At 40.4% G+C, this 17,347-nt stretch overlaps 1 protein-coding gene across 3 annotated transcripts in view; it reads right to left on the minus strand.

Annotated features, from left to right (window-relative positions):
• The window catches only part of TBC1D9 (TBC1 domain family member 9), a 55,249-nt gene that overhangs the window by 5,768 nt on the left and 32,134 nt on the right, over window positions 1-17,347 (minus strand). For all 3 annotated transcript variants that reach the window (XM_055797410.1, XM_055797409.1, XM_055797408.1), the window contains exons 9-17: window positions 17,047-17,197; window positions 15,304-15,518; window positions 13,262-13,379; window positions 12,034-12,319; window positions 10,729-10,858; window positions 7,160-7,258; window positions 6,965-7,033; window positions 5,373-5,613; window positions 25-90 (exon numbers count right to left, since the gene is read on the minus strand). In XM_055797410.1, coding sequence (XP_055653385.1) covers window positions 25-90; window positions 5,373-5,613; window positions 6,965-7,033; window positions 7,160-7,258; window positions 10,729-10,858; window positions 12,034-12,319; window positions 13,262-13,379; window positions 15,304-15,518; window positions 17,047-17,197 — 1,375 coding nt within the window. The remainder of the gene's footprint in view (window positions 1-24; window positions 91-5,372; window positions 5,614-6,964; window positions 7,034-7,159; window positions 7,259-10,728; window positions 10,859-12,033; window positions 12,320-13,261; window positions 13,380-15,303; window positions 15,519-17,046; window positions 17,198-17,347) is intronic.

Genomic DNA, 17,347 nt, shown 5'->3' on the forward strand with positions numbered 1-17,347 from the left:
GCTATTTTAACATCATTTACTTACCAGGCAAAACATGCATTTTATACAGTAGCTTCAGCTTCTCTGTAAGATCTCCGTGGCATGCGGCACCTAAACAGCATTATACATACACAGTATGTTAATACTCAGCATTCAATGCCATTCTATTTATTGCTACAATAATTCATTTTAGAAGCTGCTACATTCACCCTGGGAACCACTGTGCTCCCTTTACAGCCTGAGATCATAAGGCAGTCACTTGACTTCTAAGATCATACGGTCTGCAGCAGAAACAGCAAGAGAACGCAGACCACCTTACCCTGAATTCCGTACTTCACCCTTGGGTCCTTCATTAAATGGCTTTTTCAAAATGCTCGAAAATAATCTACAGTCATCACAATACCAGTCAGAAGGGCCTCCAGCTGAAAGTTAAGACGACCTTTTTGTGCGGACTTCAGACTTTCTGATCTGAGGATCCCGTAATAACATCACATGGCTTAGAACAGTAAGATACTTCTCAAAAAAAAGAGAGAAACTGAAGTAAACAGCATTTATCACAGCTTAGCCACTGGCTAAACTGATGTTCAGGCAATACTCTCTAGTGATTTATCCACCTCAACCCTTATTCCTTTCTGGTCTACGCTACAATTAGCTGTACAAAATCTATTTGTATTGTAGCCCCTCTTTCCAATTAATTAAACAGATATCTGTCAATTTTAAAGTACTGAAATAATAAATAATCAGACTTCTTCACAAATATTACTTGTTATGATGTGTAATTCATAAACAAATGAATTAACCTTCATTAATTAGGTTACACAGAGATTTATTTTACTTTACAGGCTACTGTGTCAACTCACCTCTGCGATGCAAACCACAAAATGTGGTTTGGCAAATACTAACAATCACAGTCTACTGTAAAGCTTAAGACTACAATAAATACAGAAGTTAGACCAAAGAACCGAGTACTTCTACGTTAGCCATTCTGCTTTCAACTTTGTTCTTTTTAAGCACAAAATGTCCTTACGTTCCTATGTGGTATACTACACCGTGCAGCTAATGCACTCTCTTCTGGTGAAACTGTGCCTTAGGTTATGCACCCAGGTACCACAAGAACTGCCCCACTGCTAAAGGCAACATGAAATAACCAAGGCACGCAATGGGCTGCAGTTCCGCATCCTCCAGCAACAGCTAGGGATGCATTCACCAACAAAGGATACGGGACACGGGATACCTGGTGACACATGTAGCCTTGTTCCTCTCCCTGTCCCCAGATGGGAACAGAACTGAAAAAGCTGAACTGCTACCACTTTTCACTTTTTGCCTGAGATGAATCTACGTGTACTTCCTAATGTCAGACCCTTTTCCTCCCTCAAAACATATGCAAATAAAGACAACAATGCGAGACCAGATGTCATGTGGACTCTCAGAGACAACCCTTCGGGTCTCCCCCTGGAGAGCCCAGGAAGCTTTACAAAAGAGCAGAACAGCCGACTGGCAATTTGCAGGAACTGCTTGACAGTTAGCTGCAGTGGGCCACCCAAAATCTGAGGACTGATGGTGTGTTAAGAAATGAAAAAATAAGGCCACATTCATAAAGACAGCAGAAAAGGAATGGACCTCTGGTAGACGTGCCCCTGTTATGGAGAGTTTGTATGGGTGGATACCTCTGCTCAGGCCACCGTTTTGACCTGCACGCAGCAGTACAGGGCTAATTTCAAAGGAGAGCTCAGAGAATTCAGCGGCCTCCTGCACCGCCCCTGCATCCCTGAAGAGCAAAGCAGATGATACAGGTGAGGGCCTGTGAACAGCACTGGGAGGTGCTTAGTCCCAACCAGAACTCCTTCCTGGCACCCTGGAGTCACAAGTCTTTAAACCTTCAACGGTTCTCCGCAAACCATGCCTTTTTGCCGTCTGAGTCTCAGATGATGCATCACCAGTTTTTATCCAGAACTTTTAAATTTACTTTGTGGTAAGAAAAGAAACCGTGCTTGGAAAAAAGTGCAACTACACCCTTTGAATCTTTCTACCTGAAACAGCAGCAGTGAACACTGTCACCTTCACGCCGCAAGCAGTGTCCTCACGCCCACCTGCTCTTGCCCCTCTCAGGGCTTGACCAACACCCCCCTCCTCACAGCATGACCAGAACAACTGTCACTGAGCCCCCTTTCTGACCCTTCCCCTTCTGTCAACACCATGCAGGTGTCAAGTCTTTTCTGGGCATAGTGTCATATGTGCAGTTTTCCCCCATCTTCTTTGAGGCCATTAACAAAGTAATTAAGCAGGTTAGAACTTTATTCTGTTAACATAAAACTTGGTAGCAACATAGAAGCGTTGGCTTCAGTTGCCCCTCTCTTGAGTGTAAGTGGAGAGGGGTGTGGAGTGTTTGTACAGCATTTAGCTGCCTGAAAGAACTGGAGGAGTGGTGAGGTTAACACTTTGCTTTCGGAACATCCTCCTGCAATCTGTGCTTGGTGAAAAACTCTTTTTTCAGGAAAAAAACCCCATAAAATACACACACGCTCAGACACTCCTTGAGAGATGGAGTTTTCATGGTGCTGACTTCTGCATGAGGCTGTGGCAAGCGCTGCAGTCACCAGCAGTCATTGGGAAGGTGGAAGCGCCGCATGCTCTGAGAAGGGAGTATTGCAAAAACATGATCGGAGGCAGGGGGCCACTTAAGAGTCCATGTGGAAATGGCTCTAGCTTACTAGGATCCTGAGTCAACAGCTGACATACTGTAATCTAGCGTGGTATAGAGGCGCAGGTAAGCTGCTTCACGAGTGCATACCCCAAACAGCTCACAACCAAGGCTGACGGCCCTTCCTGAGCAGCACAACTCCTAGCGGAAACTAGTCAAGATCACTCCTTTATTTGAACTTGCAGCAACACGACACAGAGTAAGTGTACAAAATATGCCAGGTTGTTCCATCTCTGCTCAGCTGAGGCCCTAGAGGCACCTGAAGTAGGAGGTTCTTGAGCTATTTGCTGCAGAGGCTACAAAAAGGAAATGGAGATTCCCAATTACAATTACGGTGCTTTCACGTCCCACGGATTTCACGCTGACACAGAAGGAAAGGGCCATCAGCCCATGCTGGGACACACAGCACCCCTTTTTACCTCCTCTCCGTGGAGCTCCTAGTAGGTGTCAGCGGCTTCAAAGAGAGGCTTTGAGGGAACAAATCCTTAGGGGCGCATGGAATAAGGCCATTGCAAGACAGAGTTGCAAAATGGAAATGCTTGAAGGGCCATGGTTGCTTCAGCCGCCATCAAGCACCCCCTGAGATGGGCCATGCCTGGGAAGTACTTGAACAGACACTTCCTTTAGGAAAGACAGACTTGAGTAACCAGGGCCAGAGCCCAACACTGCTGTTTGGACACAGTAAGAAGAGAGAGGACGGTGCTCACAGGTCACCTCCAGAATGCCCACCCTCTGACCATGCCTCCTGCGACAGCCACAAGGAAGAGGCAACACAGTCCCCTGTTGCTTCAACAGAAGATATTTCTCATTTAGGAGATTTTCCTAGCCAAGGAATATTGGGTTGGTGAGGCAGACTGAAGCAGCTGGTATCGGTGGAATGTTTCTAAGTCCCAGGCATGATGAAATACGCTTAAGCAAATCCATGTTGCCCTTGCTAGCATTCATGTGCTTCTCAAACAAGGAAGTGCCAACAAGAAAGGAGGTTGATTTAAAAAACCCCACAAACAATCACCCTCAGCACAACAAAAACCTCCTGTTTTCAAGCTATGCCACACTGGGCTTAGTCTCTGAAAAAATATGGCTTTGCAGAATGAGCAGTTTTGATTGTTTAGTCCAATGAAGATATCGTTCAGTCACGTTGGCTTATAGCCACATTTGTGCATTTAACATTCATTTCTGTTCACAGCTGCTAACGCTGTTCCTTGTTCTTATTACTCAGTATTAGCTCTAAAAAATGCTGTCTCAACCACAAACCGGTTGATTGTTATTAACAGCATCCTGCAAACAGCAAGAGTAGTTAATCCATGGGTCATGTCTCAAAAGGCCATTAAGTGTTACCTGGCGAACAGTCCCTCAGATACAACGCAGAACTGCATCACAGGAAGCACCGTTTTTTTAAGGTGGTGTGAAGGCAAGATGCGCAATCAGTTTTACTGCCACATGGCTATTTTGTACCTGCGAGAGAGCAGGTGTTACCATTGCTGTACAGAGGATTTCATGCAAGGCTGCATTTGGTGCCCTAATGCTTGAAAATAATTGTTACAAAGAGTTGCTGAAAGCCAGACTGGCAAACCTTTTCTCTCTCAAAAAGGATCTGGAGGAATCCTTGAGGAAACAGCTGGCAGAAACATTAGGTTGCATGAAATAACACATAATAAAATGGTGAGATACTGGTCACTTACAGGGAATAATTCCTGCTGTATTCAAAACATGGCTGTATTCAAAAGTGGCCAGCTCCCGCGCCTCCTCTTTGCTTCTTCACGTCAGTCCTAGGATTTGCCTCTTCCCTTTGTTGCAACACTGACTTTCATGTCTTGAAGTCTTGCTTCTTCAAGACTTACATGGGCTGTAATCTCCATCGGCAACACTCAGCATTCCTATCTGACCTGTACCTCCACTTTCTCCTTTTCAGGTGACTTCCATCCTACTCTCTCTTAGTCAGCAGTCTTGGGTATTGATTTCAGAAGTAATACATGTAGTACCTCTCACTGCATATACTGTGAGGTACAATACCTTCCCCTCACACATGGACACATGTATGCGGGGTGTCAGCAGACTTCTAAAGAGAAGCACTTTTATGCAGGGGCAAATAAAACTAGCATCCTCACCCTATCCCTCTCCTGCCCCTTACATGTGCACATAAATTTCTCAAGTCTTCCTGAACAACCAGGGGAGGAAATGCTGCCTCTCTTCCTCTTCCCAGAGCGGGTAGCACTGACAAAAGGTATACATTCCCAGCTTTCAGGGAAAGTTTAAGGAGCAGATAATAAAATGCAGTGTCACTGAGAGGAACATACAGAAGAACATGCAAAAGACTTTCCTAAAGGAAATACTTTGATTAGAATTAATCACTCCATTAAGCACACAAGCTGTAGGTCATTTTTGTGTTGAAGGTTAGCAGTCGGGGAAATCCTCAGGCCCTAATGGATGTGTAGTTCACGTGTAGTCCTTCTCTCTCTGTGATACACCCCTGGCAAATGTAGATGCACCTACTGAGACCAGCCTAAATCCGAGTGGGAACCACTGTCACAGACATGATAAAATGAACTGAACGGCAGCGTGAGCAACTCTCAAAACCAAAGGTGACTTATGCAAATTGGGATATGTCAAACTCAGACTCTTTATCTGAGAGCCCTCCCCTTTAGAAACAAACTGTTTTGGTCTGATTGAGAGTGCTGTGAATTCTCCTTACTTAGCCCAGAGACGAATTCACGGAAGTTGATGAGCAAGTCTCCATTTTCATCAAGCAGCCTGAACAAGCGTGCAGCTAACACGTCTGAATGAGTTCCACATGCCCAAGGAAAGAGGAGAGCGAACATCCCCTTGAACTGCTCAAAGTCAATACGGTACTGCTCCAGGTAAGGCAGGCTGGGATCATGCCGGTCAATAGCATTGCTGTTTCCTCCCCAGTAGCAGCTAGTCAGATGTTCTGCCTGAACAGAAGGCAAATGCTGTGAGATCGTCATCACCATTGCTCTCAATGATACAAAAAATCCAAACAACTCATAAACACACATTCTTAAAACAACACAAGACTAGCAGATGTATTTCCGTCTATCTAGCCCTTGTACTTCTGCGAGAGGTTTCTCCTCTAACCAACACAAAAATACACCCCTCTACATAAAAGAAAAAGCAAAACTTTTTCTGCCTCCCAGCCAGATGAAACATGAAATACCTGTTTTGAACAGAGCAGCAGGCAGCTGCTTACATACATACTTACATACATACATACACACACAGGCTTGCTGTGTTTGGTCACCCCCTTCAGCCTCACCACACAGTCAAGTCAGAAAGGGGATTCATGAAATCTTTATTTTCAGAGCATATGAAAATAGCTGTTTATTTGAAATATTTGTTGTTGAACTGTATAGTCTCAAAACCACTGTGTAAAGTCCTACTCTTTCAGTCTTACTGGTCAGTGAAAGTTCTGGAGCTGATTTCGGTGGAATCTAATTCTAAACGATTCAGAAGGTTAGAGAAAGAGATCCTAGCACTGCAGTGTGATCAACTGGAGTGGGCTGTCCGACTTGGTCTCACTGGTTCCACGGAAGTCTGAACGAAGGCACTGCAGGAATTGTAAGACCTGACATTATAGATGGGAAATTGAAAGGAAAGAAATTCTTTGTGGTATATCAAAAAAAATCTCTGTTGAAATAATACAGAGGGAAAAAGTATCTTATTTTAAGGCAACTGTGCATGAAGGTGAAGCTAAAGCATTTTAACTGCTCACCTTTAAATTTGTGTACCTAATGGTATTGCCATACAATTAACTTACAAGGACACATCACTTCGTGACACTGAAGTCCAAATAATGCAGAATACATCACTGCATTAACAACGGCAAAAGTCAGCTATTGTGATATGGAAGTGTTAACTGTCTAAGATAACAGAATAGAAGCATTTCTGTGCTAAATTCCAAAAGTTGGGTCAGGTAGAGACACACATACATGAGTTTCTAAAGACTGAACACAAACCCCTCTCTCTTCACTTTTTTGTTATAATACTTTTCATTTTTTCCATGAACAAATCATTTAGTGAATTACTTATTTCCTGAGCTTTTAAAAACTGGTGGGTTTGGGTTTTCTTTTTGGTTTTTTTGTTTGTTTGTTTGCTTGCTTTTTTAATATATTCAATAATACAGCAGCTAATTAAACTTTGTATTAAGATAGCTGACAGTAAATAAATCATAGACTCAACCTGGTCTTTAGACAAAAGCAAAGTCCCACATAAAAAAAATGTTTGCATTTCCTGCAGGCACATGACTTTATCTTCACTTAGTTTTACCTTGAAAAGAGCATACAGTTCCTCCAGTTCATCAATAGTAAAAGAAGTCTCTGTCACAATAGTTCGTACCTTTTGAAACACAACATAATCAACAGTTACGGATTTGAAATCCATGTCTCATTGAAAAACTAATTTAAATTATTTCAGAAACTGACTAACCTTAATCTTCGCACAGAACATTATTTCAGTACTTACCACATTGCGCTTTGTAGTATCTTCAAGGGTTTGGATAACTTTCAGCCTTTGTTTGAATCTCATTTGTTCAATTAAATCTGCTCGGATACTTCCAAATTTCTTAAAAGAGAAAAAGAACTGCAGTATAGCCTGTGTATTAATATTTGGAATAGTTAGCTTGCCTTTAATGGATTTGAGAAATTAATTTAATTATGTGATATACCACAAATGGTGTATTTAAAAAACTGCTGTTAAGGCATTTTCCTAGCATATGACAGAGTTACAAAGACTTCAGGAACACATCACTAGATTTTGTTTTTCCCAGTAACTTATTTTCATTTAATTTGAAAGGTCTTTATTAAGTTACAAATCCTCACATTTCAAAGCATAATCTCAGTAGTTAGAAATGTCTTGCTTGGCAAATCTCTATGAATAGATTTTTTCTTAACTCCTTCTGTAGGGTTTTATTTCAGCTTGTCCTGGAATATCTCTTAATTGCTAGATTTATATAGAGAGAAGATATTCAGACTAACTGGATCCCCACCAGCTGAGACAGCATACCAGTCCTTATGTTCACAAGGATCTGAAACCAAGTATGAAGAATGCAACTTCCATTTGGAAGTACGTTCTCTAAAGAGCCCAAGTCTTATGTTCAGAAGTTGTTTTTCCACAAAGCACGTAACAGTCTCATGGAAGCTCCTGTATATACTACACAAGCATCCTAGGGAAAAACCTATTGGGAATAATATTCAATGTTTTCATACGTACAGGAATGTCTAATTCCTAAGGTGTATTTTTGTGAACTGTAAGCAGAAGTTTTGTGCCATCAAGAAAACACTAACATACTTAGAAATGCACAGATGACCAGCAGGAACAATAATGCTAGATGTCACATGTAAAACTAAGAGGGAGTGGCAAGATACACCTTCATAAGGGTGGATTTGTATTTCCAGCGCAATTGCATCTACAAAAGCAGGTCATAATCTGTTAGCACATTCTTGTGTGATCAAATTAACACTAAAGCTGTGCACCTTCATCACGGACCTTGGGAGGAAAATATGTTTCATGTGTTTGGAGTATTCTGCAAATAAAGAAGCCTTTTGAAAAAACGCAATCTAGATAAACATCCATGAATATCAAGCATCCCAGAGTTCAAAAAAACTTGAAAAAGAGTGGCTCTGAGGCCGCATCTATTCCAGTTATCAGGGCTTATTCTTTGCTCTGGAAGCCAAATGAGATGGTCTGTTCACATCCATACAAGTGAAAGTCACGTAGCCTACAGAAAAGGAAGGCTGCATGCAATTACCTTCTGGGAATGGTCCCTTGCCCATGTTAACTTCCAAATCATAGGAAGAATTTCTGGAAGTGTGTCACTTGTTCTAGGTCAAAACTCTATCAAGCCTTTCAACAGCACAGACCTCTGAGTGTCAGCTGTTTAGTTAAAATGGCCAAGACGCAGATGCTACTACAGATGGAGCTGAACTTTTTAAGGCCTATTTTTTTCCAAATTAGCTAGACACACAATCAAAGGAATTAAGCACATTACAGCTCTGAATATGTGAGTCTACACTCCATTGACAGCTAGCGAGCTATGCACAGGCCTCTAAAGCTGTAGTGATTATGCATTATTTCAGTCACTTCTACTGTAATTATTATAATGCCAGGCTCTGTGACTTCTGAATTAATTGCAAAATTGAACAAAAAGAGATTTCTTACTGAAAAGTATTTTCAGTAAGTGAAAAAACTACTGGCAGGATAAAATGTATTTGTTATGTGTATTTCAAGAATGCCTCTCTTCTTTTAAAAGAAGTAGAAAGTCTGTTCAGTATCATCACAGAGAGGGGTGCTAATTGCTTAATTACCAAAAACTTCCTCTGAATTACTTCAGTTTTCACTGGAGACTTCTCACATATGCATCTGACATGATTACCTAAGAGCTGGACAGGATCAGAGCATGATGGAAGCTAGCTCTTCATAAAACAATCCAAACAGTTCGTTTCTGCCAGTGCTATGCCTTCACCAAGTTCTCAGACTCATCACATTCCCACGACAAACAACATAGGACAGTCTGCAAGGGACATGTTTTTTTCCCTCTTGGGGAAGTGTGTGTCAGTTTGAGGGAGGGCAAAGGACTCCCCGCCAAAAAAGCACATTTTTTTCAGCTGTAGGTCAGATGGTTACCCAACAAGTACCTTTAACAGCTTAAATTCTAAAAAGAGCCAAGATATGCTTGCTTACCTGCTATTTTGCTCTTTGTAGCCGCAATAAAGCTACCAGTGAGTTCCCAACCTTTGAGTACACACAACTAACTGAGGAACATAACAGTCATTGAGTAACAGATGTCCTGAAGTTTTTTTATCTTGATAGTTTACTGTTGAATTGTTGGGATATTTTTTTTTTAAAGTAATCAAATCAACCAACAACAACTCTCCCGAAACTAATTCTCTCTTTACAACTAACTCCTGCTTTCCTCACAGCTCTTCACTTCCCACGCCATTTGTTTTGCCTAACTATACTGGAGTACAGCTGGTTATTTATCTAGAAAGAGCTACAAGGTTCTGTGCTGCATAAGCCCCACAAAGACAGACTGGCTCTGCATGGAGTCAGGTTATTTATCTAAAGGCAGTTGAGCCAGTGCAAGCTGTCTTCATGATGAGGAAATCTGAAAAATACAAGGGACACAATTTCACAATAAAAGTCCTTCTCCCCATTCTAACACTGTGTGAAGGAGAATATACATCTACCTTGATGCAGTTTGCCCTTCAGCGTAGAATACACTATGGACTACCTACCTCCTTAAACAGGTATCATGTTATTAAAGCAAGGTGGGTTTAGGGACATAGGAAGTGCCTCTGAAACAGCTGTCATATTGCCAAGTATGAACCTACACCTTGAACTAAAAATACTAATTTTTACACACAAGGGTAGGAAAAAGGAAATTAAGGAGTAACTCTTTATAAAGTTACTCTTTAATTATTATAAAAAAATTAATAGCGTAATCATCAGGGGGATTTTAACTGATGGCTTATTTTTTAAATTTAAGGACAATGAAGCTGGTTTGCAAATTATAGGTTTTTTGCAGGCTTTATTCTGTGCTTTACAGATATTGGTTGTTACCAGCTACTTTCACTTGAAAGTTTTTTTAGCTTTGGTGATAATATAGAAGCTAGTGGCCCACGATCATAATCAACACTTGCCAGAAAAAAAGGTAAAAGAAAGTTCCACTAATAATAGAAAGGTCTTCTGAAATCATATAGATTTTACTAGTATTTCAGTTTGGAAAAGCATGAAAAAGCTTAGATGAGAATTAACCTTTTCTGAATTACAAGGTCAGCCTTTTGTTTGTAAATCACTTTTTGGTTGTGGGCTGCTCTCCTTTGATTCTGCAAGCTTCTATACAAAATAGCTCCAGTTAAAAGAAAAAAAAGACTAAACCCTCTCCCCTACCCCATTTCAGACTTCTAAGATGAGTCTGTATTGCTTTTATGTTCTTTCAGTTCCAAGCAAAGCCAAACTACAGAGCATCAAATTCCTCTGTAAAGCAGAACTAGTGTGGGTTGGCAAGTTCCTCTTAAGAAATCCTATCCTACCTCATAGGAAGACCTGATTAGTCTGAAGATATCCACCTCGGGATAAGGCTCTACATCATCACTGAGCAGTGAGTGAAGATGAGGAATGGGTGGAAGAGTGCTGTCCTTATTAGTGACGCTGTCCAAATATCTGGTGGGGGAAAAAAAAAAAAAAAAAAAAAAAAAAAGAAATGAGGAACCCAAGATTCATTTGTAACTCCTCCCTTCTGAGAGTTAATAGAATAAGGGTTACATATAGATTATTAAATGTAAAAATGATCAAGGTGCTCTCTACTAATGAACTACATGATTTTTTGACATCAGTAATTTGACAAAGCCTAACACTGCTTTTTCTCAAAGAAAGGTAAGGTAACACTGGTAATTCATTATCCTTATAAAGAAAGAGCTGAGATACTGCTAGTCACAAACAAGTGGCTTACCGAACAGGTTTGTTGCTTCTGGCTGTTTAAATATGCTAAGAGAATTACAACACCAAGGGAACAAGGGTCAGTGTGCTTTAGTCTACATACCCTCCTGTCCTGCTACTGCCCAACCTCGCTGCAAGGGGCTTTAGGGGCTTGTTCCTCCCATTGGTGCAGCTTCTGTAGATCATCTATCTTCTACCTTGCAGCTGCAGAACACTTAAATCCTCAGCAAGCACTGGGGCTTACTTCAGAGAAAACGTAACCATAGTCTTCCTTAATCCCAAAGAAATTAGAAACAGACTTCAGTAAGGCTATCTATACTAATGAAACTTATTAGGAAAAAAATTTCCAAAGTTTCAGCAGCATATTGAAAACTAAATACTACCACCAAACATGAGGAAATCAGAGATTACACTCAGCAGTATCAGATTGTATTAAATGACTCAATCTGTTTTATTTATCAGCCTCCTGTTTCACTGAAATCTATTCATTCAAGAACCTACCTAATTCTTCTGAGTTCTGTTTAGTCCATTCCCAAAACAATTTCCCTTGAGCTCAAGGCTTTTTCTTAGCAGTGTTCAAAAGGTAGCAGGCAAAAGATGAAGTAACAAAAACCATGTCATCAACTGAAATAATCAATCAAAGTAAGTTTCTATAACAAGGTTTGGGAAGTTTATTTGAATGTCTTGAAAGAATAATTTATATCCTGTTGGTCACTTAATGTTATTTTTAGATAATGTAAAGAGTACCTTATATCAGTGAAAGGGCACTGTAAGCATGTAAAAGATTAACACATACTGTCCTGGTTTAAGCTGAGTATTTCAACATAGAACACCACAAATCAGAAAAGTAAGCAAAAAGAAAAATAAAATTAAGAGACTTTATTTTCTGTAATAAATACCTTCCCAAGACTGTCATGGCTTCTCCATCATCTTTACAGTTAAGCAGCTTGTCTACATTAGCATCGAGGACAGCAAGCGCTAATTGAAATATCACCTTTATTCCTTCACAGAAGAAACAATCCACAACAACCACTGCACTTTCAAATGGCATTACACTGAGGAAAAGAGTGAGGAACCAGGACAGGGAAATGGTGGATATTACACCCAAGTCCTGCATGCAGTCATAAAGCTGTGGAACATAGTCACGAGCCAGCTCTTCAAAGACACCCTGATCCACCAATGCTCCTGTTGAAAACAAATAAGGTTGGGTGTCCATTAATTCGGGAGCAACTGACCACATCACCACTTAGAGGAGAAAAAAATATATACATATACATTCTCTCTATATAAATACAAAATCTAAGAACATTCTACATGATGCTCACACACATTTTCTCACTTTCAGATGAACAACGATTCAATTTGTATGTACAGTTCAGCAGCTGAACAGAATCTATAGTATGTTTTTTTGTTTTAATGATACATTTTGTAAGAGCTAACAAAGGATCAGTTTGGCCTAACACCTACAGAAGTTATACGATGGCTTAGTACTTACCATTACTAATTAGAGTAAGACTTCTCAGCATCACCTGTTGGAGGAGGCCAGGGTGACTGTAAGGATTTGGATTTATTTCAAGAGAACCCCGTGTTATACATAACCATGCTATAACATCAGTGTTTTAATCAGTCCAGGAAGAGTAATTTCTAAGGCTGGATAAGTATCTCAAGCATTTGTGAGCTACAGTAAGACAGTTCCCACGATAAACTGAAGAGCCATTCACTTCCGTATACACAAGGAGACAGTCATCTGACAACAACAGCTTTCAGATACTTGTGCCCTTTCAAATCAGAGGTAAACAGGCACAAAGACTTCTACTGCAAATTGCCAAAGCTTCCGTATCCACCTTACCTTAATCAGGATCATCTGAAATTCAAATTTTAGCCTTCTGTCTGTTTTTTATTTACTTTAAGCCCACTTTAGAATGCATCTTATCCTAAGTAAATGAAAAACTATTGGCTATCACAGTATCTGTTTAGGGAATTATTTCTATGCTCCTGAACAAACTGTCTTGCCACTGGCATTTACAGTTGCATCTGTGCTACACATACATCTACACACATGGTTGTTTCAGTACAAATAATACCAATTAATTTGCTTAAATTTTAGAAAATTTCTCCATAACATACCAACAACTCTTGTGTTGTAGTAGTCAGGTAGCATACGTTCACACAGAGCCACCAGCAGCCAGAAAGCTTCCTCCTCTTTTGCATAAAGGAGGAGTACTGAAGTGACAATATTCATAGCCTAAAAGAGAGAGAAATATAAATTGCTAGACCCATTTATTCAATATGTACCACAGTAACTGGGCAGGGAAGTGGTTACTAGGGTTAGGAAATTAGCTACATCTCCCCCTGCAGACCCCAAACTCTTCAAGTATTTTCCTGTAAAAACAGTAGGCAGTGGTTTTTCCAGTGCGCAAAGGAAGGCTTAAGAAAGCCTCAAATAGCTGATGAAAAATTGTCAGCGTGTTGGTTTTTTAAAAAGGAAAAAGTAAATCAATATTTTTTTCATAATCAAGGGCCTACTCAGGTGTGCAAGCATCTAGTTACACTGCTATTGATATTCTGCCAATAGGTGCTCTGGGGAACCGGGGTCTGATGCAAAGTGTCTCCTACAGCACTACCGATGGCCGCGGCTGCACCATCCCTTGCAGAGGCAGTCTGCACTCCCCGTGCTTTATGCTCCTACAAAAAGGTCAAGACAGCATCTGAGAATGCAGGCAAATGCCTATAAGAGTGTCAGCCGTGAACAACCAGAGCATAGCGAAACAGAAGTCTCTTCTGTTGCTTACTCTCCACGTTTGATTGTGTACCTGACAGTTTTTTATGGCCTGTTCCGCTCCATTTCAAATATCACAGCATCGTGCAATGACCTCTGAATTGTTTGCTTACAACCTTTGACTAGACCTCCGTTAGTCTGAAGAAATGAAGTATTTCAGCACCATTTTCTTCTCAGTTTGCCTTCTAAGGAATTAGCTACTCATTTCAGATCCTGTAACATTTTAAGACTCCAGTCTGATCATTATCTGTTTGAAACAGCAACTAAGGTTTCAACTGAAACTCAGAACAACGCTACAACTCTGTCGAAGTCTATGCTACTCCTTTTTATCTTGTCTACCAATGTATTAAATACTTCAGTGCCTGATTTCTCACTGTAACTGTGCGTGAGCATTCGGAATGCCACGAACCAAGGCCCAAGGCTATTAAAAATTACTGTGACAGCTGCAAGAAACAGAATCACAGTGTCCTTCTGAACAGCGTCACTGTTCCTCTGTTAAACAACCTTTACAAAAAGCTATTGTGGCTATTACTTAATATTACATTTGTTATTAAATAATTTATTATGGTATCTGTTAGAGTTGCTTGTACTTTCACTTACTCATGTTGTAACTAGGAGTCTTCACAGAGAGACATTAATCAGGCTTCTTAATACTCATGAATTCAAGCTTCCTTTTTGCAAAAATAGGTAGCAAGACCAAAAAATAACCCACAGGGGCCCAGGCGGTAAGTCAAAGTTACATCGCAAGAAGGAATGATTTGCACCCAGAAAATGCAGTGATCTGAATCACAGGCACAAGAACTTCAAAATCATACACTGGTTAGCATTAACTCTACTGATACACGGTTGTGATGCACAGTGATAAGATATCTTCTAGGGTGCTTTATTTTATTTTATTTAGTTTTAGCTTATTTTTGAATGATTTAATGACATCATTGAAAAAAAGTAAAGTTGGTTCTGGAGGGTTATTACAGCTAATACACTGAATAAGTAGGTAAAAATTTAAGGCTGAACAATAAAAGTTTGTTGTTGGTTTGTTTTTATTTTTTACTTAAAAGAAAAGAACGCTTCTTCAGGGTCCATTTGTCATTTTCTGTAGATGCACATCAGGACAGCTCTATTATCCTCTGTCCGTTCTCTAGGTTATGGGCAGAAAATATGCTTACAGAAAACTATGCACACCTCAGCATGTGCTGCTAATACTTCTGTTAGAGTAGGTCCTTGTGTCAAATCCCTCTGAACTCAGCATTACTGTAATTCTGCGGCACTGAGGCTTTACCTCACACACAGCATTATACATGTACTGTACTTTACACAGCCAAATGCTTGTCTACATGACTGAAGAAATAAGCATAAGGAAACTGACAGAGTGCCAAGGCATTTCAATTACCTGACAATATCCTATGTTTGGATTTCTAAAAGCATAAGCTGTCAAGACTCTCCTTAGAGCAGCAATACCCATCTCGTTCTGGAATGCAGGGTGTTCTGGAAGGGAGCGGTGCAGATCCCTCTCTATCTCTTCTGTAGCAAGATTATACCTTCCCATTGATTTCTCCACTAGGTCCTCATAATAGCCGGGATGAGTGGCCATTTCATTAATGGCTCCTGAGAGCGGGAGAACAGTATTAAAACAAGAAGAAAAAAAGCAAGGGTTAGCAGATACAGTATCTCAGCACTACGATCTTCTGCTACCCTTTCATCTTGAATGTCACCAACAAGAACTTTGAAAAAAAAAATATATGAAATGTTATTTTTGTAAAGGTGATAAAAACCACAAAGGATGTACTTAGGTGACTGAGGTATAACCCCTTCTTGTCTTCTCCTCTACAGGCATTTTATAATGAGGTTGAAAAGGAAGAAGATAAGCATCTCCCTCAGCTGGAACAAACCAGCTATGCAGTCACATGGTATCATGAGCTCTCTCTGCAGCTGGCTGTGGGTTTGACTATCCTAAACAACTCAAAACATGCCTCTGAGAAAGCTACGTGCCCCGAGGAAGAAGTAAATTAATGCTTGGTTGCAGAAAGTATGGTATGTCAGCCAAAACAAGAGACAGGAACTCCTGAGCTCTATTCCAGCTTCTGAAAATGACTGTCATCTTGGGTAGAGCACTTAGGCTGTCTTAGGGATACTATTGCATGCTCACAGAGTTGCTAGGAGATTTCACTGCTGACTTTAGAGCTTCTCTGGAAATGAAAATCTCAGCAGTGAAGGAAATCAAGCATCAGCAGCACAAAGTAATGCACGTGGAAGGTACTAATCATACATAGACCATGAAAATCAGTCCAAACTAGCTATTAATCACACACAGGACAGATCTCTGCATTCCTGTGTATATTGTCTGAAAACATTTGTTTAATGCCCAACAGCAAAGAGAAGATGTACAAAATTAAGCACTGTTAGGGAAGAAACAGAAAAACCAGAAAGCGTCATTAGATCACCACGTAAAGTCCTTGGTTTGCTCATATGGAGTGGGTACCTGTGGTAACTATCTGGGGAGGGGCAGAGCTACAGGTGGCATACAGTAAGTGAAAGGTTATGAAGAAAGCCTGAGGTATGGACTGATTTCCATATGACTAGTAGCAAAACAAATAAAATTCTTCAACTTTGGAAAAAGTTTAAGGGGACATAGATCTAAAGAATTCTTCATGGTAGATGGAAGATGGACAGAAATATTTTCTCACCATTTTTCACATACTGAGGGCACCTAATAAAATGGTCGAGTAACTTTTTGTTACTATTATTAAAAAACAAACAAACAAAAACCATAGCGGTTCCACGCAACATGCTTAAGCTTTGGAATTCCTTGCAACAACTTGCTGTGAAAGCCAAAAGCTTAATTGGATTCAGAAATTATTAAATAAATGGGAAGTAGGCCTGCTGGTGGTTGTCGAAGCCCCTAGACTGCTGACTGTTGGTAACATTCTTCCCTAATTATTAGAGCCTGTTTGAAAAAGGGTATTTACTGGTCTAAACAGAACTCCTGTCTAAACCAGTGTGGTGCCTGCTAACAATCGCAGCCTTACTTGCTCCAAATATTTTTAGATGCTTATGACCTGCACCTTTAAATATCTTTGAAATCCTTTCTTCCCTCACACTATTGCTTGTACCCCACATTCAAATGAATACCTACCTGAAAACAGTAGCCAAAGTTCCCCTCTCATGCTTTCTGGAATGCCCTTCAGCACAAGGTCTCTGGTTTTCTCTGTACGATACATACAGACCCCCTGGCCATATTCAGCAAAGTGAATCTTCCAGGCCTGTTCCTTCAAAAACTCTTTTGCCTACAAGCAAAGAAAGGCAGGTATAAAGATGCAGCTTCTCTTTCTAACACTCCGCCCCACTGAAATGCTAACTGCTAAAAAGCTGCAACATCCTAACTTTCCAAGCAAGCAAGAAATAACTTGGCTACAATCAAATTCTTTTCTTAATGG

The sequence above is a fragment of the Falco peregrinus genome, chromosome 2 (assembly GCF_023634155.1).
Source record: "Falco peregrinus isolate bFalPer1 chromosome 2, bFalPer1.pri, whole genome shotgun sequence".
In the NCBI taxonomy this organism is placed as follows: domain Eukaryota; kingdom Metazoa; phylum Chordata; class Aves; order Falconiformes; family Falconidae; genus Falco; species Falco peregrinus.